Raw genomic sequence first — 16,544 nt, 5'->3', positions numbered from 1 at the left:
GGGCGGGGTGATATATGTGGCAGGGTTAACCCTTTACTTCGGTCATAAGACACAGATCAATGTTTAACAATGAATTTCAGCTGCGTGCCAACTGACAAGATTTTTTTTATCTTATGTTTTTTAAATAATGGGACCATTTCAATTCAGACATTATAGCCCTACAAAATTAGACTATAAACCGAGATCACATCTACCTTTTTACCTTTGTTGTAAAAAGGATAAATAGAAATGTGAATATTTCTAAAAAGAATTGTGTACTGAAAAGAAAGAAAAACATAATTTATACACTTCGTCATCATCACCAACATTAAAATCACTGTAGTTTTTTTATTTAACATAAAATGTATGTGAAATTTTAAAGGGATAGTTCATAATTTATTCACTCTCATGTTGCTTAAAACCTGTGATTTTCTTTTTCTATTAAACATAAAAATGTGCAATTTTGTTTGTGAATAAGATGTCTGTGGCAACTAAAACTTTGATTTAAGTAAGTCATACAGGTGTGAGCATACCTGTGAACGAAGCTGGAATACTATACAATTATTTGACCAATATTTCCTGATAATTAGCAGCGTAATACTCATCATTTCCAACAGAGGTCATTGCAGCATTACAGTTCACAGCATTTGATTTAACCACAATAAACAACATCTTTCAGCTTAGTAGCCTACTTGTAACAATCAGTTTATTCAGTAGCAATGAATGCAAGCCATCATATCTTTACGGTGTGTTATCATACTATGTGATGACAAGTTGACAAACTTAAATCAAGCAATGAAGAATAATAATTACTAGAGAGAACTAGGACATTTAGTGGTAATAATTGAAGCTGTAGGTTAAAAATGTCTTGGTTACTTGTGTAACGGAGATGTTACATCATTGGCTGATGTCATGAAATCGTACTCGGGAACCCAATCACATCAGATCTTTGGAGAGAACGCCAATGAGAATTGGCGAGTGGTATATGCATGCCAAGACACTCCCCAGTACATATGGGTATATAAGATGACGGCATGCAGCCACTCATTCAGATTTTTGCTAAGGAGCTGAGAGCAACCTGACCATTCAGCGCAGTTCAAGTTTGTGGCAATTCTCTCCTTCAGGGAACGAGGATTGCACAATATCAGCACCCTGATGAAGAGGTTAAGTAGTTGGTAGAGGTAGTAGGCACAAATCTTAAATATATTTAAATACAAAATGCATTCGATTTTTTCCTCAAACGCCTTAAAAATGCAAAACACAAAATCGCATTTTGTATTTCAGATATGTCTTTTAAATACATCCATCTGAAATAGTCTACTGCCCATGCTTGGATTGATCTTATTTTTCTATTATTCTGACTTTTGTTCTCTGTGTTTTTAGATATTAGCTAATGAATAGCAATGCTCGGATACAGTATGTCTGCTACAGTTGATACTTATATAATAGATAAAATCCAAAGATGAACTAGCAAATATTAACACATATTTTTCATTACTGTCTTTGTTCAGTAAATCAGTTTACTCCGTTTAACCCTTAAGATTCATTCTCTGAATAATTTGTTTGTGACAGAGACAATTATAGGGTGATAATGACTAATGCAGTAAGAATGATCAAATTCTACCAAGTTCAAAGTGTTACAATTTCACATGCTGCTTATTAGTGCAAAATAGACAGACTTATATCACCAAATCATTTATTCTGCAGGGTGATTTACACCACTAACACAAAATTATGTTTGCTACTCAGAGGTTTTACGGAGAGCAGTGAAAACTTGAAGTGCTTTCGTTTAATCTATCAAGCATTTTCCCGTGAACACACTGTGCTACATGATATGGGACCTGTCAAAAAATGATGTATGGCCCAAAAATACAAGGGCAGAAAATAAATATTTTGGTACAGGCTTGAACAAAGCTTCAAAGTTTATACTGAAACATGACAAAACTACATTCTTGTTTGCCTTTTATGTCTCATATCCTGTTCACACTGCATAATAGAACCAGATTATGCATGTTGTCATTTGTCCTGCAAGACATTAACATTAACCATATGGAAAAAAAAAACCTTGCAATAAACAGCAAAACATCAATTAAAAAAATAGTAGTGTAAGATATTGCTGAGCTTCATATCTTCGTAGTCAGAGCTTAACAGATAAAATGCTGAAGAAAAGTATTTCCTACTTTACGGTGTCAAAGAGTTTACTGACAAGATTAGATGAAAAAATAAGTCAAGACACAAGGTCAGTATGTCTTCGATTTTATTTAGAAAATACAATCACATTATGATGGATGTAGAGTATATTTTACATCACAAATATAATCAACAGTCATAGCAGGCACCACAATAAGCTTATGAACATCCCTTGTAAATGTGACTTTAGTGAATGTAAATTGACACTTTTCACTGCAGAATACACGACAATCAATTGTGAAGCCATTTAAAAGGACTGTACACCCAAAAACATGTTCATTGAATAAAAATGTCTTCCCTCTCCATCTCCTAAAGAAAGAAAACCAACACATGGTCCCTAGCAAACAACCATCGCCAAAAGAGCACAAAGTTATTGCAATTTAAAAACATTATTGGTTGCCATCTGCCAATTGTGATATTGCACAAATTATCAAATTGCACTTTCAAGAAATAAGAGTTATTGCGAAGGAAAAATGTGCATATGGCTCTCTTGAAACAGTCAAAATGCCCACCACCTTCACCAGAAACTTATTACTGTGCATTTTTTTCAGGGCACGTGCTGCTGGAGAAGATGTATTTCAGATCAAAGAAAGAAGAAAAATCTGTAGACTTTTGGGGTTGGATTTGTCGAAGCATGCCACAGTATTTTAAAAAAGGAAGACTTACGATTTGATAAAGCTGGCAGTCAGCTTGACAGTATTTCAAAAGTCCCTTTCAGCTGCTGTTCAACCAGCCTGAAGAAGGTTGAACAGAATGTGAGAGACTCTAAAAACACATGCAGATAAACATGCTGAAGAAAAAAAAAAAAAAAAAAAACCCACAGAAATTGCAGATTTGACATCTGCCTGATACTGAGACTAAAGAGAAAAATGAATGAAAATTAAATGGGGGAAAAAAAATACAATACAGATAACATTCAGTATAATGCATAATATGGAAAGATAGAGAATCATCTATATCTATATTATTCTTTATTTTTCCTAAATCAGTTGTTCTTTTTTTCCCTTCAAACTGTTGCTGCAATACTGGAACTCTCTATAAATGTGGGTGCATGTGTAGCATCAAGAGTGTGCTCAGTGGAAATAAAGGAATAGCCAAACCTAGCATCCATATATTTTTGGCCAAATGAACATACATGAAGTAGAACGACAAGAATATTTTTTAATCGTCTCAAAACTGTAAAAAGTTAATGGGGCAAAATGCAAACGGGACAGTCATCCCCCCGTTTTTCTCACTCACTTAAATGAGATAATTATTTAAAAATTGTAACATCTTCCAACAAAAGGTTGTATCAGTGCTTTGTTAACAGCGTGTTTTTTGCACATGTACATGGCAAGATCATGAAATTCTAGAATTATTTGATTTCTTAAAGGAACAGTTGACAGATCAAAATTAAAACTTGCTAAAAACCTACACTCATGTCATCCAAGATGTAGATGTTAATTACAAATGCACAGTTTTTCTCTTCACAAGATTACTTCGATTGCTCTGATGTTTTTGTCAGCTGTTTGGACTCATTCTGACGGCACCCATTTACTTCAGAGGATCTACTGTTGTATAAGGGACGTAAAAATTTCTCTATATGTGTTCTGATGAAGTAACTAACTAACTCATCAATATTTTGGATGGCCCAAAAGTGAGCAAATTACAGCAAATAACCATTTTTGGTTGAACTAGGCTATTCCTTTATGCACTATCTAAAGACTGAGGTACATAAATGGTAATCACTCAGTACAATGACATATTAAAGTGCCATGATTAGTAATATTACCAGAGTACTTCTTGGTCCAGTCTGAGCGTCACAACTCAGCAGAACTTTAGTTAAAATTATGGCCCAGCGTGGTGCAATTTACACCTGCTTAATGCTACCCAATGGTCATTATGACAGGTCCTCCTACGATATATATGGCAACAATTTGCAGCATATCGTGATTTATGGCTCAATACTAACAGCTGTGGCTTTAACCCAATTAAAAACCAGCAAATTCGAATAAGACCATTGCAAAATACAGCAAACTTCTACAGACCAATAAGACTGCGTCAAAAAGTGCAATCAAATTTAACAGTGGTTTAACACGGTCACAATAAAAGCACAGAAAAGAACAGCTTCACTCTTTTAAGACAAACACAGAACAGAGCTTTAAAACGCACAAAAGCGAGAATAGATATCCGTGTAACGAGGAACCCTATACAAGCCTTCAGAGATAACAGAACTACTCCCCTGTGAACGTCTATTTAGGACGCCGCATATCCTAAAGGTATTAGATCCGCACTGAAATTCACCCACGTTTCAAATCCTCTTCCCTTGTTTAATTAAATATTCATTCTTGAAGAGCTTCTCATATTAATTAGAGATCCGACTGGTTTTTAATTGAAATAGAAGCAAAATCTTCCAGGTGATGACTAGCGTTTCAGGTGTTATAAAAATGGTGAGGTTTTATTCTGTAAACAAGAACAATGAACGCTAGAAGTTAGAGGTCATCCCATCAGCTGATTCATTATGACTGGAATAATTATCCATCTCAGAACATTGGCAGAAGAAGTAGAGAAATAACATCAAGTCTGTTTTCACTTCTCCAACTTAAACCCATTTACCTGTTCAGTGTGATCTAACGTGAACATAACTTGAATATTACTGGCAGAAGATGTGAGATTTTTACATTCAAGAAAGCGTGATAAACTCACATAAAGCAACTTATATTATGGAATTATTACCAGGATACTGGCAGCTACCGAATGTGTCTAGATCATCGAAACAATGATCCAGTGTTAGCTTCTCACTGAAGCTGTCCGATCGTGCTTTGCAACATGACTGGGGACAACCAGAGCATCTCGACCAAATTATATTGCCAGTAGCCCATGAGGAAACCAAACGCGACATCAGTCACGTGATGGCGTCCAAGGAAAACTCTAGAAAAACCAACAAAAGTGGCCCAGAGCAGGACTAGAACGCGGAGCGGGGCTGCCAGCACCAGATGGGCCAACAGAAAGCGGGCGCACATTGCGGCACGTGTGGCGTGGCCTGATGGGAAGGAATAACCGTCCACTGAGAACGTGGCAAACATGTCCATACGGTTATGGGCAGGACGTCGCCGCCGTACTACAGCTTTCATCACACCGACCAGGACCAGGTCCAGAACCAGGGCTGAAAAACAAATTATTAAAACGTAAGTCGGGAGAACTTGCATCAAAGCTAAATGTTGAAGACGTAGTTCAATATAGTCATTAAAAGTGCTCCACGCTGCTTCGGGAAATTAATAGAGGCCTTCTGAAGTGACTGATGCTTTTAAAGTAAGAAACATATCCATATTTAAAACGTGGCATTCCAGCGGATGACGAAAGGATGTGGGTGTAGCATAAGATCAAATGGGAAACGACGAACGCAGAGGAGAGAGCAAAACAAAACACTGGCTAAAAAATTCAAAAGTACAAAATGAGGACTTATAAAGACAACTGTTGGAAGATTTCGATATAAAACAAGAGGAGACTGGCTTTCCTTGGCTGTAAATAAAACATGGTTCTCGTGACACTAGCTCTTATGAATGTGCGTGCAACAGTTAGCGGAAGCTAGAGATTATGGCTTCTAAAGTTTAAATAAGGATATTTTCAGTAGGCCTTTATTACCCCCCCGCAGAGCACATTTTATGATGGATGGATGGATGCACTTTGTTTTGTTTTAATATCTCCTATTCACTGCCATTAGAAATGTTTTTTGTCTGACTTTTAACCGGAAGAATGATTTGTATTTCCAGTCTCTAGTATTTCAAGTCAAATTAGCGTATATTCTAAGCTGATAATGTAATGTTAAACAAATTAAAATTTGAAAAAAAAAAAAAAAAAAAGAAGTAAAATTTCAACATGGCTCCATGTCCCTATCAATTTACAATGTCACAATGACTATTATTTGTCAGAGCCTCGCTCCTTAAAGTTTAATGAGTGTGCAGATGACACGAAGCTGCAGATGTTAGCTACATTAAAAACAGATGGGCATTATTTGAATACGTTCCTATGGAGACCGGAACAGAAGAGCATCCGATTGGACGTCAGAATTCATTACAGCGGCACTCATTGTTTACTCGGGGAAAAAGGTCTATATAGCTTTCAAGAGCCAAGACATCTGATTGTATTCATCTGAAAAAAGAAAGTCATATGCACCTAGGATGGCTTGAAGGTGAGCAAATCATGGGCTAAATTTCATTTTCATCTGCATCAACAAATGGACTGCATAATTTTACATAGATCCGACAAACAACAAAGTAGTAATGCACTGATCTGACTCTGTCTGTCATACAGTGTGATTTGGCCTTTATAGGAAATGTGTTTGTATCCATGCCAGTTTTAATTTTGCTAAGTTATGGAAATGCTGCATAGTCAAAAAAGCACTATATAAACCTCCATTACTAACGCCACAGTTAACACATATAAGATCCTTTTTACAGCTGCTCATGAACCCGAAGGAACACCCACTAATGGTAATGGTTGATGGGAACCATTTCACAAATCGTGGCTAAAGGTGAGTCTAAAGGTCTTTCCAGAATATTTCATGATTGGTTACAGCTGCCTCTGAACACAAGGTTATGTTAAATCGGGTGAAGAGGCCGTAACAAAATCAACCTCTGCCTGGATTTCATTAACAAGCTGAATTAGCCGTCCAGTTCAAAGCAGTTTTAAAAAACGTCAACATTATTGACGGGGATGTCAAAGTAACGACACAGCTGCTGGAGGGGGATCAGTGAGTGAGTGATTATCGCTCCAGTTTTCCTCCGGAAATACTGCTTGAGAATCGTGATAAATACGTCTCGATCTCACTGCAGCAACAAACAAGAAGCCTGTTGCATTTTAAACGGGTTGCCAATAAGCTACATCAATAACGGAAAGCTAAACTGAACGGAAACACGATTCGCCCGCGGAAACACCGGGCACTGAAAACAGCTGAATAAGAGAGAGGTCTGAAGGGAAAAGACGAGGGATGTGTCGTACGGAAAGCGGAGGAGATAAAGTAGTGGGCTGTGACACGAGTCTTGCATCACGGAACAGAATGAGCCTGAAATAGAGCCAGAAAGAGTGGAGAAATGAATAAATGAAGCCAGCTTGATATCAGCTTACTAAACAAAAGGGCTGATGGAGATAAATGGACAATAAAGGTTCAATATAAGGAAAATCAGAAAATTAGCACTGGGTTGACTATGAAAAATTCTATTAAGTTCTTATGACAGTTTCAGAGAATGAATAATAAAGGTACGAGGTTTAAATGACTTGAAATGACAAAAAAATTATATACCTCATGGTTGAATTCTGAAGATGGATTTTTTTTTTTTTTAAACGAAACCCAAGAGATTAGGTGTAGATTATAGTTTAAAAAAATGACAAAATATCATGCAAACACTGTTAAGGTACGATGCAAGACTATGATGCAAAGAACTGCAGAAAGAATTAACGTTAATATAACCCCACAAGACATCACATGATTTGGTTTACCACCATCTTCAAAACTGTATCCATTTTTAACTTCTGCCATGACCACATAAATCCATTAACTTTCACATGCACAAGATTTACAGTAAAGGACTGTTTGCCGAAAAATCCACTTAAAGGACCAACACACTCATAAAATCTAGAAATGCATTCATGCAGCACCATCCAGAAATTACTAGTTTACAGCTCAAAAAAAAAAAAAAAAAAAAAAATATCACATTTCATAGAGAATAAACCACATTCATACTTTGTAACACTAGGAACTTCTTCCCATATTGACAGACACTGCAAGAGCAACAGTGGTGTCTATATGGCAGGGGGTTTTAATGAGAACTGTGCAAAAATCAGCATCAGAAAAAAGGGAAAATATAACAAAAAAAAACAAATAATAAAGATTTGTCTACATTTAATTTAATTACAATCGTTTATAAAAAATGTATTAAAATAAAGCAAAACAAAATTACTAATTTACTACGAATTTACAGGTTTTTTTTTTAAATACTAATTTCAAAACGAATGCATTTAAATGAAATGTATAAACTGCTTAAAATAAATGTGGACATAAACTGATGCTTTTACAGTATAGTGCAATTTTCTGCTATTTCTGCTGTAACAATCAAAACTAAATATTTTTTCACAAACCATATTTTAAAATAATTGATCTTATAATAATAATAATAATAATAATAATAATAATAATAATATAGCCTTTTATATTTTAGCCTGTTTCCTCGTATGAAGGTGACCATATTTGGGGGGGTCCGTGGCATCTAAAAGATTAAACCCGTTTTGAATCCGACCAGTGTGTGGCCAAGCAGCAGTTAAAGCGCATTACCCATGAGCAGGTTCAGCATGACCTCCTGTCCGGCGGCGCTGTCGCTCTTGTACAGGCAGTAGGCGGCACCGGCCAGCCACGGGATCCCGTGTCCGGAGATCTCCACGAGCTTCATGAGCGGCCGCACGCTGCCCCAGGACGCGTCCTCGCAGGCGCACACGCCGAGGCTCTTCGACAGCCACAGGTCGATGGCCAGCAGAGAGCTGAGCGCGATCCCGACGATGGACGGGTTCAGCTTCATGCAGTCCTCCTCCGGTAGCTGCTGGCCGCCGGTGGAGGAGGTGGACGAGCCCGAGCCGCGTCGCCGGCTGGGGCTCTCGGAGGCTCGGAGGCGGGCCGCGGTGGGGTCGGAGCCCTGTCTCTGCAGCAGATGCGGCGGGGGTCCGGCTTAGAGAGATGAACTCGTAGCGCCCGTTTCCACCGGCGCACGGGACACTGCCGCTGCGCGCCGCGCTGCTCCGCGCTTTGGGAGACGGCATTTCACTTCACTAATGCCAAGTCAGGCTAGACCGATATTACCGGAATGTGTTATAACAGAGCTTTTGGACCTGTGTCTTTTTCAAGTCATAGTTTTACAGACGATAACAGAGAACAGGTCTTACCGGACTACGGTACAGCGCCATCTTTGAAAAGCAGCTCTCTGCGCAATGCACACTGGGACAATTAAAAAAATCATGTGACTACATTAGAAAATTAGTTAAGATAGTAATTACGTTAAATAATAATACATAATAAGCGCTACGATACTGTAAAACAGTAGAAAAAATATAATTATAGGTTGAATGAAATATAGTTTCACCACATCAGGTCACTCACATGCAAGTAGTTTGAATACAAAAAAAACAAAAAAACTGCATAATTTGTTGCATACTTGAGTCTTTTGTGTTTTAATTGACATACGATATTATAATAGATGTTAGTTCCTAAAACTAAAAAGTAATTTATGTTAAAATGATTGTAATAAAAACAAGGTAAAAAACAACATAAAGAAAGAAGCTGTCTTGTATTTTAATTAAACTATTATTATTAATAAATGATTAATACACATTGTTGATAAAATGATAAAATACTGAATAAAAGCATAACTGCTTTTTTTTATTTAAAAAGTCTTTCAGAAAAATGCAGTTTTGTTTGATCTGCTCAATGCGATATTTTATAAAGTATTTATTTAGGATCAATAAATAGTTGATGAAATGATGACATGCTAAATGAAGCAGAAAACGCAATAGATTTTTTCTAATTTTCCATTGTTTTCTAATTTTGCAAAAATTCAGTAATACTCAGGGCGATGTTTTATTTATAAGGCAGGGACAATAAACACAATTTGTTTAAAAAAAATGTATTCGTTTAATCTTTGAACTCTGAGAGGTGCGGCGTTTTATCCAATGAGAAGCGTAGCCCCGCCCACCCCGTCTTCCTGATACATACAGGCGTCCATTCCGCGCGTCCACGTGCCGACCCTAACAAGTCCGCAGGAAAACAGTCATGCCTGGAATTCTCTTGGGAGACGTTTTCCCCAACTTTGAAGCAGAGACCACTATCGGCAAGATCAAATTTCACGACTTCTTGGGAAATTCGTAAGTAGCTAAATAGGTTTTTTTGTTACTGAGGGCGCAGGCCTAATCGGAGACGATCTATCTGCGCTTATTGTGGTTTGACACTTAGGTGGGAGCATTAGGTGGATGATGTGCATCGTAAACACGACCTTGACAGTTGTTTGTGATTGCGGTATACTTGAAAGGGTTCAAACCAAAGCATCTCCAAATCAAGAAACTCCAAATGAGAGAAACAGCAGGCTACTCCGTTAGGCAAGCGCTCTCTTCAAACGAGCTTTAAATTGTGTACATAATGTTTGGATGGGGGTATAAAATGTGCCTAGTCATTATGGCCGTGAGGTTAACAATGCTGGTATTGTGATTTTTTTTTTTTTTTTTTTTTTTTTTTTTTTTTGGCAAAAGTGTTGGAAGTCCCCATACCGTGCCAGTTTCCTTTCAGCCAGTTTTATTTGTGTAGCACAATAACGTTTCAAAGCCCCCTTATTTATTTATTATATATTTTTTAATTAATTTATTTTAAATGATATCTTGGTTTTTACTTTACATTTAAAATCGTGCAATATAACCCGCTGATTGTTTTCTAACATTTTAAGACAATATAAACAATTAGAGCGAAATAATTTCGTATTTATTGCTTTGCATAAGAGTACTATATTCATGCATGGTAATTTTGGATGTATCCAGTTTCAAATATATTTGATAATAAATTTATTACATTTTGCTGTTTAATAGGCATAAAGTTACTGCATGCATGCATGTAATGGCACGGAAGTTCTGTAGTTTATACATGGTATAGCATGTTTTAAATTAAAAAACATGAAAGCGGTATGAGCTGTTCGTTTGCATCCTCGTTTTATAGCAGATTGGAAATGTTTTGTTTAGCAGGCAGTGAACTGACCTAAAAAAGTTGCATTGTTAATATCCGGGTTGTGTAACTGTCCCCATTTGTCCCTAAGAGGAAGGGGGCCCGACTGAGGTCCCCATTTCAAGCCAAACTTCCTCCTCAGTGTTACTAGGAAGTACTTTTCTTGAGAAGCGAAAGCAGAAGATGCTAAAAATTGAATGGGGTAGGAGATGTGATGATTAAGAGGGTGTGTTTGGCGACCCTTCATTCTGCGTTTCCCAGCTGCGTTCAAGTTTCTCCAAACCTTCCTGTTTTTGACCGTTTATAAAGTGTCACGTTTCAAACCTGTCTCCTACAGCGTGAGCTTTAAAATGCTGTGAAAAGGGTTTAAATTTCCTTTCGTTGTGGCGATCACGTGAGCCGTTGTTTGTTTAACTGCAGTCAAAACGGCTGTTGGCCCGTGAATAAGAAGTGCTGCTCTGTGCATTTCTACTAAACAATACTGAAATCTTTTGGGCTGATTGGAGATGAGGTTACGTCTATCTAGCTAATGGGAGCTTCCCAGAACTCCCCGGATCAAGACACTGTTTTCATACGTGCTCAAATTCATGTCTCCAGGGAGTGAATGATTCTTTTCCTTATAACTTGAAAAACATGTGACACTGTTACACGATGTGACTAACCGTCTCTGCATCCAGATGCTTTCCTGACACGACTGTTTTGTAATGTCTTGTAACTCGCTTTTGCTGCAAAATAAGCACGAAATTGTACATGTATTACATTTGTGTTTCATCTTTAGTTGGGGTATCTTGTTCTCACACCCACGTGACTTCACTCCAGTATGTACGACTGAGCTTGCCCGCGCTGCGAAGCTTCACGATGAGTTCAAGAAGCGTGACGTGAAGATGATCGCCCTGTCCATCGACAGCGTGGAGGACCACCGCAAGTGGAGCGAGGTCTGCAGAATATTACTTACAGCCCACAAAAGAAACACTGAAGTCCTGGCATTAGTATATTTTTTTATTTATTATTATTTTTATCATTTATTATTATTAGTCTTTTTCGAGTATTTTATTATTCATATTATTAAAATACTATTAAATGTAATATTTCAAAAATAATGTTTGGTCCTATATCTGTTGCAGAAATTATCCCTTTTTTTATTGCTTCATTATACCAATTTATCTAAATCTCATACACTACTGTTTAATTAATTTCCTTTTATTAAAAAAAAAATAATACTATGCATGACATTGATCAAAAGTGATTAATAAAGACATTTTATAATATTTCAAATGATTTCTGTTCCAAGCTAAATCTCTAAGACCTTCTTTTTCAAAGAGTCCTGAATGAAATGATCACTCCTGTCTCAAACATATTAAGCAGCGCAGCTGACTTCAGCGTTGATGATGAATGTTTCTTTATCAACAAATCATACCAAAATGATTTCTGAATGACTGCTGCAAAGCTCAATTACTATATACCAGTCGCCGGTGTCGCACACAGGAATAGATTTTAATATTAAAATTGTTAAATCACTAAATTACATCGTTTTACCATTTCACAATAGTACTGTTTTTACTTTATTTGTAATGAAATAACTGCAGTTACTTTGCAAGCATAAGAGACTTCAAGGAAATCAAAAAACCTACTGACCACGAACAGTAGTGTACACTTCTGAAAGAGTATGATGCCTTTATAAAGAGACACGTAAGAGGTCACATGGGCCTCCCTTTCTCGACTTTGTTCTCTGCTGTGTTGTTTTGGGACTCTTGTAGCTGAAACATCTAATCATTGGCCTGTAGCTCTTGGAAACGCACACAGAGGACTTCGCTGATTGGTTCCCGGTTCTAATCCCGAGAGGAATTTTTCTCTCTGAACTTTCTCTCTGACTCTCTCTGAAACTCCCTAAAATTCCCACTGAACAGTTTAACAAAAGGGCTGATTACACGTTACGAGACATCTGGCTTCCCAAGGGTCTGAATTTGGCCAAGCGTTTCATAATAATGCTAGAAAATGCATTCAAGAACTCTTTTGTGAAATATTTTGTGCCGATGCTTTTACGGTCCGACTGTTTTAACGCTGGCTTCTTTACTGGATACTTTCACACCCACGTGTGCCTTTGGCTGAACTCTTGTTTGCAAATTCATGTGAATCTTGCAGACAACCGGTTCCCACAAGACCATGCGCTTTTGTGTGATGTTAGTCACCGGTAAACCACAGCACTCTTTGCAATAAAGAGCATTACAGTACATGTGCAAGTAAAGCACAACGTTTAGTTTTCCCATTTATTTATGTATTTGAATTACTGAAAGTTTTCATTGGCTGTATCTATCAACAAGGCTTCACACTCAATGATGACTGAAATCTGCTGAAACGCTGAATATGACTTAATAGTTGTGCATCTCCTGCTGTCTCTAGGACATCTTGTCGTTTAACCAAGACAAAGCCTGCTGTCCCATGCCTTTCCCCATCATCGCGGATGACAAGAGGGAGTTATCAGTCTTACTGGGGATGCTGGACCCCGATGAGAGGGATAAAGATGGGATGCCCCTCACTGCCCGCTGCGTGAGTTTACATCGCAGCTGTGCTTCAATTGTTCTCAACAATGAATGAATGAATGAATGTTAAATTTATAAGAAATCTGAAATTGTTTGAATTGTTGAAATTAATTAATTGTTAATTAATTAATTAATTGTTGAAATTAATCTAGTAGCACTTCTGTTATTTTAGTTCTATACTAAACATACTGACATATAATCTACTTGATTTGTCCAAAAAAAAATCTGTTACATGTGTATTATTAATATTACATTTATAATACTTTTTAATATATATTTTTATATTTAGTCTTCTGTCATAAGTAAATGTATTATTATTTTTAAAGGCAGTGTTATCAAAGTTGCAGAAATTGCATGCTAAAAACATTTTTATTGCTCTTAAATTTTTCCCAACCTAAATTTCATAATTTAAAGATAAATAAAAAGATGTCGTTCACACTGTTATACGGTCATTGAATGGGATTAGTGTGGTGTTATTTCATACGGCTACCCATTATGAAACTCCGAGTGCTCATTTCGATCTTCACTTACCATATTTATTATGTTTCAGGTGTTTGTTGTTGGCCCAGATAAGCGGCTGAAGCTGTCCATTCTCTATCCAGCCACCACGGGGCGCAATTTCGATGAGATCCTCCGCGTCATAGACTCTCTGCAGCTGACCGCGACCAAGAAAGTGGCCACCCCTGTGGACTGGAAGGTAAGATACAGCCTTTCCTTCCTAAGTCCCTAAGTTATATTGCAGTTCTCTTTTTCTCTGACCATAAAAGATAAAGTTGATTTTGTATTATTTATTTATTTTTTTCTCTTTTTAAGCCTGGTCAAGAAGTCATGGTCATCCCTTCTTTGTCAGATGAAGAGGCCAACAAACTTTTCCCAGCAGGGTTTACTCTCAAAGAGGTGCCTTCTGGGAAAAAATACATACGCTACACTAAACCGTAACTGATATATTGGGGCAATCCTGTAGAAATAACAGCACTTAACGGGCATCACATTTTAGTTCAGTTGATGTGGTGCGTTCTGACTTGACTACATGACCCCTTTCACTTGTAAGGTCATTACATACAATCTAATTATTGTATTGTGCCTTAATCTCAATAAAACCCACTGTACTTTTGTAATTTCAAAAGGTATTGAGTATTCATTTGGACTGTTTTAGGTATTTTTATCTGAATCGGTTCTGTTTTGTTCTCTGTATTGGTCTTGGCTTGTCATGACATGTTTGATGGGAATTCCATTTAAATATAGATCTGGTTTATCTGTCCTAAATTGGTTGAGTAGACCCCTTTTATGAAGTGAGGTGTAATGTGACAATATAGCAGTTAGCTTGGGTGTATTCACAGATCCAGGCAATTAAAAACGAACTTTAGGCCCATCGAAAGGTTGAATGAGGAACAACATGTTGCCAGAATGAACTTTGATATGTAGTAAATAAGTTTATACACATTTGTAGTGATAAATCACACACAGGGAAGATGCAGTTGGCTCACTTATTGCATGAGTTACGAAATATGTAACATCGGGGGCAGTTGGTCTCTTATGCTTCCCAGGCTGCTTTTATTTACTCTCATACAGTACATTTCTGAAGGATTATTCGATACTGAATACCAGAGCAATGACTGCTGAACGTTCACATTTGCTACAGAAACAAGTTTACATAATATTATAATTAGTGCTGTCAGTTAATCGCATACACAATAAAAAATTTGTTTACTTAAATGTATGTGTACTGTTTGTCTTTATAAATGCACGCACATGCATGTATATATTTTAAAAATATTTACTCGTGTGCATGTGTATTCTCACACACACACACACACAGACACACTTTGGATGTGATTAATCGTTTGACATCACTAAAACTGATATGATTTAATATAAATACAAATGTATCAATTTGTTAAAAAACTGAACCAAAATACGTAGATAGAATTATCAATTCCATCTAATTATTCAGTCTTATTCACAAAGGCTGCCAGTGATCAACTTTTCATTAAAGCTCAAATGCTTTTAAAAACTAATAACGGGTAAAGATGTGTGGCATGTTCAGATATCCGTAGGATGAGTGTTACATGAGGAGATTTGATTAATCTCGTGTAAAATGAACAGTTTCGGCCTCATATCCTAATATGACCCTGGAAACAGTATGGTGTAAACAGTAATCTGATATTCCCTTGCACCACACGTACTGTCCAGTAGGTGTCAGTGCAAGACTTCTGATCCAATCTCTCGACAGAAATTCATACAAAGTAGAGCAAAGGGTCAAAGTTTCATTTCACCAGTTTAACAAGTCAAGCGTTAAGATGACGTATCGCATGTCCGTCATGTTGGTATGTTGCTGGACTTTCAAACCTTGTTGAACAACCCCAAAAAAAGCTTTAAGGAGTTCTCCAACTGTGACGACAAACCTCAATGCCCGGTGTCAATGAGGCATGAAAGGACGCCTTGTTATCACAAGCATTCCATTTGTCCATTTAAAAACTGAAAAATGTTCCCACACAGGCATTTAGCGGAGTAAATCATTGACACACAATCCTCATTCCTAGGTTACCAGCAGGAAGCGCTCTCCTCGGCTTTGGCCCTGGGCTCTGAAGAGCAGGTGAGAACTGTGGTGATGAGAGCGCGGGGACTAGCGTGGGTTTGGGTTACCACAACTATTCAGCCGACGTTACTGCAGCTCGTATAGCAGGGTGAAGGTCATGGAAGCTATGCGGCCCGACGGCGAGGGCCAGATGCTCTTTTACTTCAGAGTAGAGGACAGATTTCCTCTCTTTCTCCCTCCCTCCACAAGAATGTCACAAAAACAGGCAGGGATTCCCCTCGTTGTCCGTGAAGGACGGTAAAATGCGGATGGCATGCGTTTGATCGCCAAACGCCGGATGAGCTGATGACGGTGGCTGCTCCCCTCTCGTCTCTTAGTCTTCAGAGACGTTTTTGACCTGAAGTTAGATTTTTATGACAAAACAAGACGCCATTAGATGGCAGTAGCAGTTTGAGTTGAAGGTTTTCTGCCCTACATATACATATATTTTGTTCTCGGAATCAGTTTAGTGACTTTAACTAAATGAATCAAGTCCAGACCGTCAAGTATGGACTACAATATCAGA

The 16,544-nt window shown here is 37.5% G+C and overlaps 2 protein-coding genes across 2 annotated transcripts; one reads left to right on the top strand and one right to left on the bottom strand.

Annotated features, from left to right (window-relative positions):
* Positions 1-2,219: 2,219 nt before the first annotated feature.
* Positions 2,220-9,458, bottom strand: plpp6 (phospholipid phosphatase 6). Its single transcript, XM_043220130.1, is given in 3 exon segments — positions 2,220-5,314; positions 8,480-8,859; positions 8,861-9,458. Coding segments are annotated over 3 exon segments (846 nt in total). The 5' UTR covers positions 8,959-9,458; the 3' UTR covers positions 2,220-4,946.
* Positions 9,459-9,886: 428 nt separating this feature from the next.
* prdx6 (peroxiredoxin 6) lies at positions 9,887-14,566 on the top strand. Its single transcript, XM_043220007.1, has 5 exons — positions 9,887-10,056; positions 11,679-11,835; positions 13,301-13,447; positions 13,991-14,137; positions 14,254-14,566. The coding sequence occupies exons 1-5, from the start codon at positions 9,965-9,967 to the stop codon at positions 14,377-14,379; spliced, it is 669 nt and encodes a 222-aa protein (XP_043075942.1). The 5' UTR covers positions 9,887-9,964; the 3' UTR covers positions 14,380-14,566.
* The last annotated feature ends 1,978 nt before the right edge of the window (positions 14,567-16,544 follow it).

This window comes from Puntigrus tetrazona, chromosome 20 (assembly GCF_018831695.1).
Source record: "Puntigrus tetrazona isolate hp1 chromosome 20, ASM1883169v1, whole genome shotgun sequence".
Classification (NCBI taxonomy): Eukaryota; Metazoa; Chordata; class Actinopteri; order Cypriniformes; family Cyprinidae; genus Puntigrus; species Puntigrus tetrazona.
This window is presented reverse-complemented; position numbering and strand designations above follow the sequence as displayed.

Bases quoted from the DNA above. Each gene is read 5' to 3' on its own strand.
- prdx6 (XM_043220007.1), top strand. From the start codon at position 9,965: ATGCCTGGAATTCTCTTGGGAGACGTTTTCCCCAACTTTGAAGCAGAG. The intron at 11,836-13,300 runs GTCTGCAGAATA...TGCTGTCTCTAG, and splicing joins ACCACCGCAAGTGGAGCGAG to GACATCTTGTCGTTTAACCA. The intron at 14,138-14,253 runs GTAAGATACAGC...TCTCTTTTTAAG, and splicing joins CCACCCCTGTGGACTGGAAG to CCTGGTCAAGAAGTCATGGT.